The sequence below is a fragment of the Crinia signifera genome, chromosome 7 (assembly GCF_055691185.1).
Source record: "Crinia signifera chromosome 7, ASM5569118v1, whole genome shotgun sequence".
Lineage (NCBI taxonomy): Eukaryota > Metazoa > Chordata > Amphibia > Anura > Myobatrachidae > Crinia > Crinia signifera.
In genome coordinates, this window is record NC_139223.1 from 35,569,864 (window position 1) to 35,580,462 (window position 10,599).

General features: G+C 45.5%; 1 protein-coding gene across 1 annotated transcript in view; it reads right to left on the reverse strand.

Annotated features, from left to right (window-relative positions):
• MYO15A (myosin XVA) overlaps positions 1-8,853 on the reverse strand; it is a 140,949-nt gene extending 132,096 nt beyond the window's left edge. Inside the window, exons 1-7 of the mRNA XM_083154966.1 lie at positions 8,771-8,853; positions 7,625-7,688; positions 7,426-7,535; positions 6,933-7,007; positions 6,095-6,194; positions 4,266-4,369; positions 914-977 (exon numbers count right to left, since the gene is read on the reverse strand). Coding sequence (XP_083011092.1) covers positions 914-977; positions 4,266-4,369; positions 6,095-6,194; positions 6,933-7,007; positions 7,426-7,535; positions 7,625-7,688; positions 8,771-8,853 — 600 coding nt within the window. The remainder of the gene's footprint in view (positions 1-913; positions 978-4,265; positions 4,370-6,094; positions 6,195-6,932; positions 7,008-7,425; positions 7,536-7,624; positions 7,689-8,770) is intronic.
• Positions 8,854-10,599: the final 1,746 nt, after the last annotated feature.

Sequence of the window (10,599 nt, forward strand, 5' to 3'; positions counted from 1 at the left end):
TGCGGCGTCTAAATTTTTTACTCGGCGAATTCCCCTGCACATGCGCAGAGTGACCTCTGCGCATGTGCAGAGTGTAAACATCGGCGGTACGGCCGCACGCGGTCCGTACCGCTCAGATCAAAATAAGGGCCATAGTGAACTCATATTTTTTCATTAGCACCTCACTGTGGGAAATTGCAGTGAAATTCCGTATAGATAAAATATCAGGATACTGTGCAGACTTCTTAGACACCCTGCCCCATCCCCCTAATTAATAATTAGGCAATTGGAAGTTTTCACAGTTGCTTAATTAGTCTTAAAATTACGTGTCATTTTGGGGGATTTAAATAAAGGGCCTCAAATTGTCTCAAAATCAACTTTTGTGTTGCTTTATGCACCGCAAATTTAATATTTAATATATTAGTATTTTTTTTTTAAATAATTGCTTTTTATCATTTTATTTTGTCACTTCAAAGTGCCCAAAAGTATATTTTTTCCTACTTTTATTATATTTTTTATTTTATCTTATAAAAGTAAATGAAAGAATTTGGTTTTATTACCTTTAAAAAAAAAAGAGAATTCACAAATCAGCCATTTAAAAACCTCCAGTACTTTCCTTGCCCGCAAACATCCTTTGTCACATCCACAAATTAAATTTACATTTTTGGGGAGTCCAGCCAAGGGGCACTTTTCCATGCACTTCTCTCTCATCGCATATGGCGGACAATATACAAACCTCTGCTGTGAGTACTCCAAATAGGTATTTTTAATTGGAGAATTTTTGGAAGCACGCATTTCATGGTGGAACATCTTGCAACTCACACCTAATTGGATTGTCCCCTAAATATTATTTTCTGGCTTGAATCTGTCAGTTCTGCAGGTACAGAAGCACCTGGCGGTCAGCACCTGCATGTAACGTGATTGTAAGAGTTACCTGAAATACGATTCTGGATTTTTCAAGCAGGTATTGGGATGTTATGGCACCGCAAATCACACCCCTATGAGGGAAGGCGACATTGAGATGAAGAGGTAGTGAGAGGACAGTAAGAGGTACACCACACTTATCACACAGGAAGCAGATTCTTATGGCAATAGCACACAATGATGGGGGGGGGGTCAGGGGGGCGGATTAGGGGCGGATCCAGGATAAAATGACAGGGGGGGCACCATGATAAAAGAGGGTTTGGGTGGGGGAGGGGTGGTTTTAGTGGTGCCAGTGTACATGCTAAGAGAGCGGCATAGAGAGGGTTGGGAATGGGGTTAAAAATAGGCCCTGGCATTTGAAGTACGCAGGCCCACCATGGCGACAAAAGTGAAGGATGTAGTTGTGCGCGCACCGAAGGCGCGCTCCGGGAAAGGGGGTGTGGCCATTCAACAGGGGCATGTCCTTAAGTATAGTGTACAACACCATATACAACTTCTACACATTATGCAACAAAATACTAGACCCCGTTATACTTGCCCCTTACACATGATGCCAAATGGAATAAGCCAAAATTCACATAATGCCACACGGATTGAGCCAAAATTTACATAATAACACACGGATTGAGCCAAAATTCACATAATGCCACATGGATTGAGCCAAAATTCACATAATGCCACACGAATTGAGCCAAAATTTGCATAATAACACACGGATTGAGCCAGAATTCACATAATGCCACATGGATTGAGCCAAAATTCACAAAATGCCACACAGATTAAGCCAAAATTCACAATACGCTTCATAAACAGGGACATTGTCCACCAAAGGCGCGCATTAAACATTTACACCATAATGTCCATTACACGTTAAGTTACACGCCATTATGTCCATTATGTATTATGCCAAACACCATAATGCCTATTAAAAATAGTTACAGATTTGTAAGGCGATATTTCCGTTTCCTGGGGGGCTAGAGACACGGGGCTGGGCTTGTTTGAAAGCCCCCTCCCATGAATCCGCCACTGGCAAGCATGATATTACAAAGCCCTGCCCTTTGGCGGCAATTTGCTTCTATACGCAGGTTGCCATGGAGGGGGCGGGGCCAATATGACAGAAACCCATTCGAATTTCATAATTTTAGCACCACCCCCTCCAATTAGGACAGTCATTAGGTCAACACCGTTAGGTCGACATGGGGTAAGGTGGACATGGGACAAGGTCGATAAGGCTTTCGATCGACATGGGGTTTTTCACAGTTTTTTTTACAAGATGTCGACCCTCGCTTTGCTCGTGATGCTTCGGGCACAGCGCCTCACTGCGCTTGGCACACTATTTTATTCTCCCACCACCCCATGGTAGGGCATGAAATACCGCCTGTCGGCACATGTCGGCTCAAAAAAACAGTGAAAAACCCCATGTTGACCTTTTGACTGTTGACTTAGACACTGTCGACCTAATGCTTGTGTCGACCTAATGGCCTGTCGACCTAAACCCATGTCGACCTTGACCCATGTCGACCTAGAACCATGTTGACCCAACGGTGTCGACCTAATGACTGTCGACCACTTGCTGTAGACCCAATGACTGTTTCCCCTCCAAGTAGACCCTTAGGGCCAGATGTATCAAGCTTCAAAAAGTGATAAAATGGAGAGTGATAAACAGCCTTCCTTTAATTTTTCAAACCCAGACTGTAACATGGCAGGTAGGAGCTGATTGGCTGGCTGCTTATCACTCTCTATTTTATCACTTTTTGAAGCCTGATACATCTGGCCATTAGTACTAGTGTAAAAAAATATATATACCCCCCCCCCCCCCAAAAAAAATTATATATATATATATATATATATATATATATATATATATATATATAGCGTTTGCCCCTGTAGGGGAACATTTGAAAAGTTTAAAACCAAAAAAAGCATTTTTTCCTAACAAAGGATGAGAGTGTCACTTAGGGACAGCGATAATACCAACAAGTGTTAGTTACAATGCTGCACTGTAACATACCCCTCTGCAGGGCCGCCAAGAGGGGGGGGGGGGTACTAATTACCCAGGCCTGGGCTTGCTGGAGGGGCCCGGTGGGGGTGTGATCTAATTGTAATAGTTGGTCACGCCTCCCGCTATTAGGCCACGCCCCAAAATTTTACCAGGGACCGTCATACAGTACCTCTCGGCTGCCCGTCTGCAAAACATTTGATGGCTAAAAGGATTGATGCATGTCTAAAAAGGCAGTGGGGGAGATTATCTAAAGCAGGAATGCAGTAAAAACCCCGTTATCGGGTTTTTACCACATTTTGATATGCAGCAAAACCCGCATGGCGGGTTTTCGCTGCGGGGGGTATCGCCAGCAAAAGATAGCGATACCCCATAGAAGCCTATGGGCTTCTTAACGCACCCCCACCGCCCCGGATGGACCCCCGCCGCCTCGCACCGACACCACCCCCCTCTCCTGGACCTGTGACCTCCTCCCTGCACTGTATCCTCTTCCGGGTGCAGGGAGGAGGAGGAGAGGCCACCCGGCAGCAGCAGCATCCCCGGGTAATGGAGGGAGGGGGGAGCCGCCGGGACCCGCAGCACATTGCCAGCAAGATCGCAAAGGACAGCTCTTAATGCAAGAGCTGTCTTTTGCCATAATTATCGCATATGTTACAGCATATGCGATAATTAGGTGTGCGGTAGCCGGCGATGTGTGGCGGAGCTGGGGTGCGGATATTAGAGAACCCCCCCGGTGTCTGTGGGTATGGCTCTGGTGTATCTGGGTGTGGTTTGGGTACATCAAGGTTGTGGGCTAAATTATTCTGGATTATCTACTGAGAATATCTGCAGAAATGTGATCTATCAAGTAGGTTTTCCATACTTTCCCTTAAAACTGGGACGCTCATGAATTACACAGGTTCTGTGGCTGAAAAGGATTCAGGCTTGAAGTCAGCCAGTCACAGAACCTGGGCAATTCATTGTATAAATCATAATACTGTATTCAATGGCACTGACAGCCATTCCAGGCCAAGTGCTCGGAGGAGGAGTGGTCAGAGTATGGAGGTGTGGCCATCTGCCCTCCTTAGTGAATGTTTTCCAAAAAGTTTCACCGGGTGAGGAGCAGGGGGTGGCAGGGCTGGCTGCTGTGAAGGGAGATGCCTGGCCTCCTTGCTTTTATACTAATTCAAGAAATTGCAGTCCATTGAACTGAGGGGGAATAACGTGTTGCAGGCATCTGATTGGATAAGTGGGCGTACCTGGCCAATCAGGTGTGTGCAGACCCTGACATGGTCTTGCTCACATTACACTTTCTCCAGATTCTGGAGCCCGGAGATGGGAAAATGTGATCTTATGCTCACGGGTACAAGGATCCATTACTTACTCTTCCAGATAGATTTCCACGAATTTCCCAAAGCGGCTGGAGTTATCGTTCCGGACTGTTTTGGCATTTCCGAAAGATTCCAACAGAGGTGTGGCCTCTAGAATCTGAGAGGAATGACATGGAAATTCCAGTATCGCACATATACACAAGTATAGATAATTTCATAGGAACATAAATTAAAGATATATAAAAAAAAACTGTGATACCTCTTTCACATTGCAGTTAAAACCCAGGTTATTGCTGGGTTTCTGCCTGGTCAACATGAGTCGAGGTGCTGTGTGAAAACACCAAACTTAATAACCCAGGTCGACCAGTCTGGAAATTCGACATGGGTTATAAGAAGCGTTAAACCTTGGTCGCCTTGTGTAAAATGTTTAGTGTGAAAGTGTTGGACCCGGATCAGACCCAATCCATTTTGCGCCCCCTAATGGTAGCTGTGTGCAAAAACAATTTAATCTGTCCCATACATACTGTAGTATGTCTTTATCTGATTAGTGCCGGTAACATAATGAACACAGATCTCTGATCGGTCACTGTAGTCTCTTTAGTAATGTTAGTAACTAGCTCACTGATTGGTTCATGCAGAAATGACAAGAATACCAACAGTCCATGCACAGGAAAGGCAGATGATAATAAAATAGCTAATATACAATACCTCTATCTGCAGTGTCCAATGAGAGCATGGAAATAGGCAGAGGCAGGATTAATATCCTTAGAATTTATTTGTAAGGCGTATATACACACAAACACACACATACACACACACACACACACAATACTATATAGTAAATGATAGGGAAGAAGGAAGAGTAATGACTTTAGGGAGGTGTAACCACGTCCTTCCTGTGATGTGACCACATCCCTCAATGCAGAGGCCACACCCCTTGGAGCTTTGTGGTTCTGGGCAACATATACATTTCAGTGATCCAAGGCAGTGGTCCCCAACTTCAGTCCTCAAGTGCCCCAAACAGTTATGATTTTTCAGGTCATCTGTGAATTTTTAAATGTGACAGTTGGTGACACAGTGCACCGGTGGCTGGGTGACTTGGAAAACTTGAACTGTTAGGGGGTACTTGAGGACCGAGGTTGGGATGGTGGGGAGTAGTTATACCCTCTCCTGTGGCCACAATCCCCCACAGCACCCATGACTGCCAGGAGCCTCAGCAGACCTAGTGGCCCAGCTCATTCCTGCTTTATTGTCAGATTTGTTTGTTGAAGAAGAAATGTGCTGTTTTAAATTTATCACTGACATTAGGGATAATGGCCCTCATTCAGATCCCACAGGATCTACAGCGCATGCCACGAAGTACGGGTCTGCGATGGCAGACGCAGGACAGCATCAGACTGATGCCATTTGGGGGCCTCTGTATGGCAAATGCGGCATGGCCATGGGTCACACAGCTGGCCCACATTGTTGGAGATGATATGGTACTACATCCTAGGATGCTGTGCTTCCATGGAGGAAGCTGCCATAGTTACTCCAACCACATGTGAGTAAAGGCCAATGTGTGACCTATTTGAACGCTACATGGCTGCCATGTTGCTCCTGAAGTGTACCCAGCTGCATATCCGTGCGCTATGGGATCAATCAAGTGTATGGAAAACAGTGCGCTCTTACACATTTGGAAATTACATTTGCTGGCCGGGAGACCGGGGTCCCTTGAAAATATTTTTACTGACGCTAGAGAATGTAACCAAACAGTATTCTTTGCTGACACATTCTTTGAATAATGGGTCCAATTAAAAGAGAATTGCTTCCCATTATGTACTTGTATTAAGGATCATTGACCAGAGAAGGTCTGCTGCTATTGGTACTCAGTGTGTGGCACGCAGCTCACCTGGTTTGTCACGCCGCGCCTCTGATTCACCGCTACCAGGTAACGCAGTACCAGCTTTGTGGCTTCGGTTTTACCAGATCCACTCTCACCACTGGCGGTAAAACAAAAACATTGGGAAGTTTAGAGCCGGAACAGAGCAGAGACTCCCAGGCCACAGTGAGCACTCATATCTGGCTGGGGTTACTGAAGGATACAACCAGGAATCCCAATTTCTGCACAGAAGCAGGGCATATGTATTAAAGCCTGATGAAGTGGAGATGAAACAGCAGCTGGTCAGCTCCTAACTGTCAAGTTACAGGCTGCTTTTTATTTAAATGACACTTCGGAGCTGATTGGCTTCTGGGTTGGTACCGTCCACTTTATCACTTCACCAGGTCTAATAAATCTGCCACTGAATGCCAAGCCAACAAGTCACATGGTCATCAAATAGTGGCATACAATGGTGGCAACCAATGCCAAGGGCGTAACTACCATAGGTGCAAGGAGTGCAACTGCTATGGGGCCCTGAGCTGAGGGGGACCCATCTTCTCTATGTAAATTATATGGGCTATCTACATTTATCATCATTAGTTGGTATATGGCCCTTAAAAATTTTTGCTATGGGGCATACGACTATCTGGTTACACCCCTGACATACGCCAACCCAACATTGAACAGAAAAACCAATAAGAAGTGTCCACAATAAGTTCCTGCCCTATATACTATACATTCCCTCCTTATACTTTCATTTTTTTACTTCTTGTCCCTAAATCCAGCCAAATGCTATTTGGCATTAGATACGGAAGTTTAGCCAAGAGGAAGAGTGAGTACACTGCAAATTCCCACTCACCTAATGATAATACACTGGTTGTGTTTGGCATCCATGAGTTTGGTGTAGGCTACATTTACAATAGCAAAAAGGTGCCTGGAAGAGAAATATAAATAGAGAACACAGCTTGCCGTGAATTCATTCTCATTTTATAGACTTAATTACAATAGTGAAACAAACCAACACAAGGATAAACAACATCAGGACACAGTGTGGGCAGCCATTTTGTGGGCTGATCCAATATCCAGGCTCACCAGGAGCTAATTATTCCACTCAAAATGGATGACACATATGTGTGGCGGTGACGGGCAGGCTTAAAAAGGGAAGAATTAGGTAGGTTTGGGCCCATCTCTGCTAGTACCAAATGCTACCAGACAACACTGCTACATAATACCCCTTACAGACTGCACCTCGGAACCCGGGTTATTGCCGCTTCGACCCAGGTTGAGCTGCGGTGTGAAAGCACCACTAGCATTATTTATAAAAATAAATGTGTCACACAGAACAAACTTACGGAGGATTCTCTCCCAAGGCTCTCCCTTCATATAGCAACACATGGTCCGTTCCATATATATTCAGCATCTTGTAAGGGTTTAAAGAGAGAAGGATGCTACCGATATATGTCTGGAAAAAGGGGAGAAGTATGTTACTGCCAATCCTACAGGAAGCCTTGGGAGCCATGATGTAAGAACACTGCACTCCTGTATACTCACATAAATCAACTCTCGGTCAAATCTCTTCTGAAGGTTGTTGAGGACTGAGGCTTCTTGTAGGTCCCTGCAAGGTAAGATCTGTTAAGGCCCCCATCCACTAGTGCGATATGGCCACTTTTCATCCGATCCCTGAACGAGCAATTGGATTAAAAGTGGCGAGTTCCATTTCACATGGGATGTTGCTATGGGCAACCAATCAGAATCTAATTCTTATTTATTTAGCAGCTTCTAGAAGATAATAGATAGTATCTGATTGGTTGCTCATAGCAAGATCCCACGTAAAATAGAACTCCCATCTCAGTAAATTTCCCCCATGGTATGCAAAAGGACTACATATGATGTATCTTCTGCAGTCCTGCCATCCAGGGGCTGGTGGGTAGGTTGGTGGGTATTGCTCGCGCAAGCAGATGGGGGCCTTTACTTTACATTACATGGACTATTGCTATATGCATCATTTGTGTACCCTGGCACCGCTTCGTACAGTATTCTCAATTTACTTTTATGTGCTTAGTTTCCACAGCCCTGAGGGGGGTGCGTCCAGAATTCCGCCGATTGGTGTGCCGCTGTTCATAATACCGGCGCCGGCAACCCTATTTTCGAAAAGGTCATCGGCGCTGGAACCTCAACGACAATGAAGATGCTAGTGACAGAATCCCGACTGTCTAGATAATGAACGGTAAGTAGGGAGTGCTAGCATCAGGCCGGTGGTGGGGGGGGGGGGGTAGGTTTAGGCAGTAGAGGGGGACTTTCGGGATACCTGCGGGGGGGGGAGGGGTTAGGCACTTACCCCTGTTAGGATTGCCTTTATCAGGATGCTGGCACCTTCTGAGCGCCGCTATCCCCACCGCCGGCCATCTGTATGAGGAGCACCATATTGCAATGCTATTGTGGGTGCTAATATCGCACCCAGATCATATTGCATATGCAGTTCTTGATAAGTGGGCCCCTAAGGGCCTGTTATAGACCTGTTCGCTAGAGTGCCTATACTCTCTGCCTAGCAAACAGGTCAGTGCCGCCTCGCCGAATGCCCCCGATGCCAAATGCACTATGTATATAAAATGCATAACATTGCCAACAAAACCCCTGCCAGGTACTGCATGTGAAGCCTCTGACCTACGGTTGTACTGAAGGCTCAGTAATACTCACTCCATTTGTGTCATATCCTGTGCCCCATTCTCATCCTGCTCTTGGTTGGACCCCACATTCCGGGGCATCTGCGTGGGTTGCATCTTGGTGAACCAATGAAAAGATAAAAGCAAATTCAAAATGTAGCTTTTCCAACCAATACCCGACATTTACTTGTTCAATGTACAACTCTTGTTAAATAGTTCTTCCATGTCCAGGACATGATGTCCTTGTATTACTCACACTCAGTGAACCCTTTTCAGTGTACCCCCTATATACAACGCACTACAGCCTTCCCTTCCATAGGGTTAGGGTGGGCTGTAGGCAGAAGCTCTAAGTCAGTGTCATTGAAGACTATGTCAATGAAAGGATATTGGGTGCAAGCACTATTGTGGCTATGCCACACTGTGAAGGGCTAGGAGGTGCAGCACTAAAGACTGTGTCAGGGAAGGGCTGTGGGGTGCAATCACTACTGTGACACTACTATTGTGGGTGTAGCAAACTTTAAAGGGCTGTGGGGTGCAGCACTGAGAGACAGTGCAGACACTGTAATAAAAATGTAAATAAAACTGTAAAAGAATAACATTCATTGGGTGCCAGTGTGACAACATTCCTATAAGCACTGAAAGTCACAGCAGTGTGAAAAAAAAGAAGAAGAAAGATATGGATATGGATCAGTCAAAAAAAGAGCAGGAGCAGCAACCCAGTACTAGTGCTGCCATGGTAGAATTTCAACATATGCTCTATTTGTGAGGGAAAAGTTAGTATAGGTAGAGACATTAATGAAGTATTGACACACACAATAACAAACATGAAACACAAAGTGATTTAAAAAGGATAATATATCCTAACTCAATGTGGACCCATACAGGGGTTCCCAGAATGACTGTAAAAAGATATAGGGCGAAATGTAATAGGGTGCGATTTTTTAGACATGTGCGATTTTTGGTCAAAAACGGACGAAATCGCACATTTTCCGAAAATCGCTAATTTAATATGTTGAAAATCGCGGTAAAAATCGCACTTTTGAAAGTGGCGATTTTTGGTCACATTTCAAATCGCATCCAGATGTTTTCCCATTATAAAGTATACAACTCGCAAATGTAATAGGGTGCGATTTTTGGTAAATGTTACCAAAAATCACAAAAAAAATAGACCAGGTTCTGACAGGCGAATTTGACAGAACCATGCACAGATCATTGAGATCTGTGCATGGTCCTGTTAATAAAAATGTGTAAAAGTGTTTTTATTAAAAAAAAAAACAGTGTGGGGTCCCCCCTCCTAAGCATAACCAGCCCCGGGCTCATTGAGCCGGACCTGGTTCCAAAAATATGAGGGACAAAAAGCATAGGGGTCCCCCATATTTCTGAAACCAGCCCCGGACTCTTGGACCGGTCCTGGTTCCAAAAATACGGGGGACAAAAAATCTGGGGTCCCCCTGTATTTTGAAACCAGCACCGGGCTCCAACAGCCCGCGGTGTCATGCCACAGCCGGGGGACACTTATTATACAAGGTCCCCCGGCCAAAACATGAGCACCGTGACTGGTCAGCCTTGGACGGGGTACCTGGAGGAGTGGGGACCCCCCCAATAAAGGGGTCCCCCCCCAGGCTTCACCCGTCCAGGGCTGAAGCCCGGGGCTGTCACCGGCGTCCGTGGCCAGTGGACGCCGGCCTGATAGGGTTAAATCGATCATACGTTACATTGCTTTATACCGGAGAACTACAAGTGCCAGCAGACCTCCCCCCGCATGCTGGGACTTGGAGAACCACAAGTCCCAGCATGAATGGCATTAATGGGCCCGCTGGGACTTGTAGTCCACCTGTAAAAAGAATGTTTATAAAAAACACA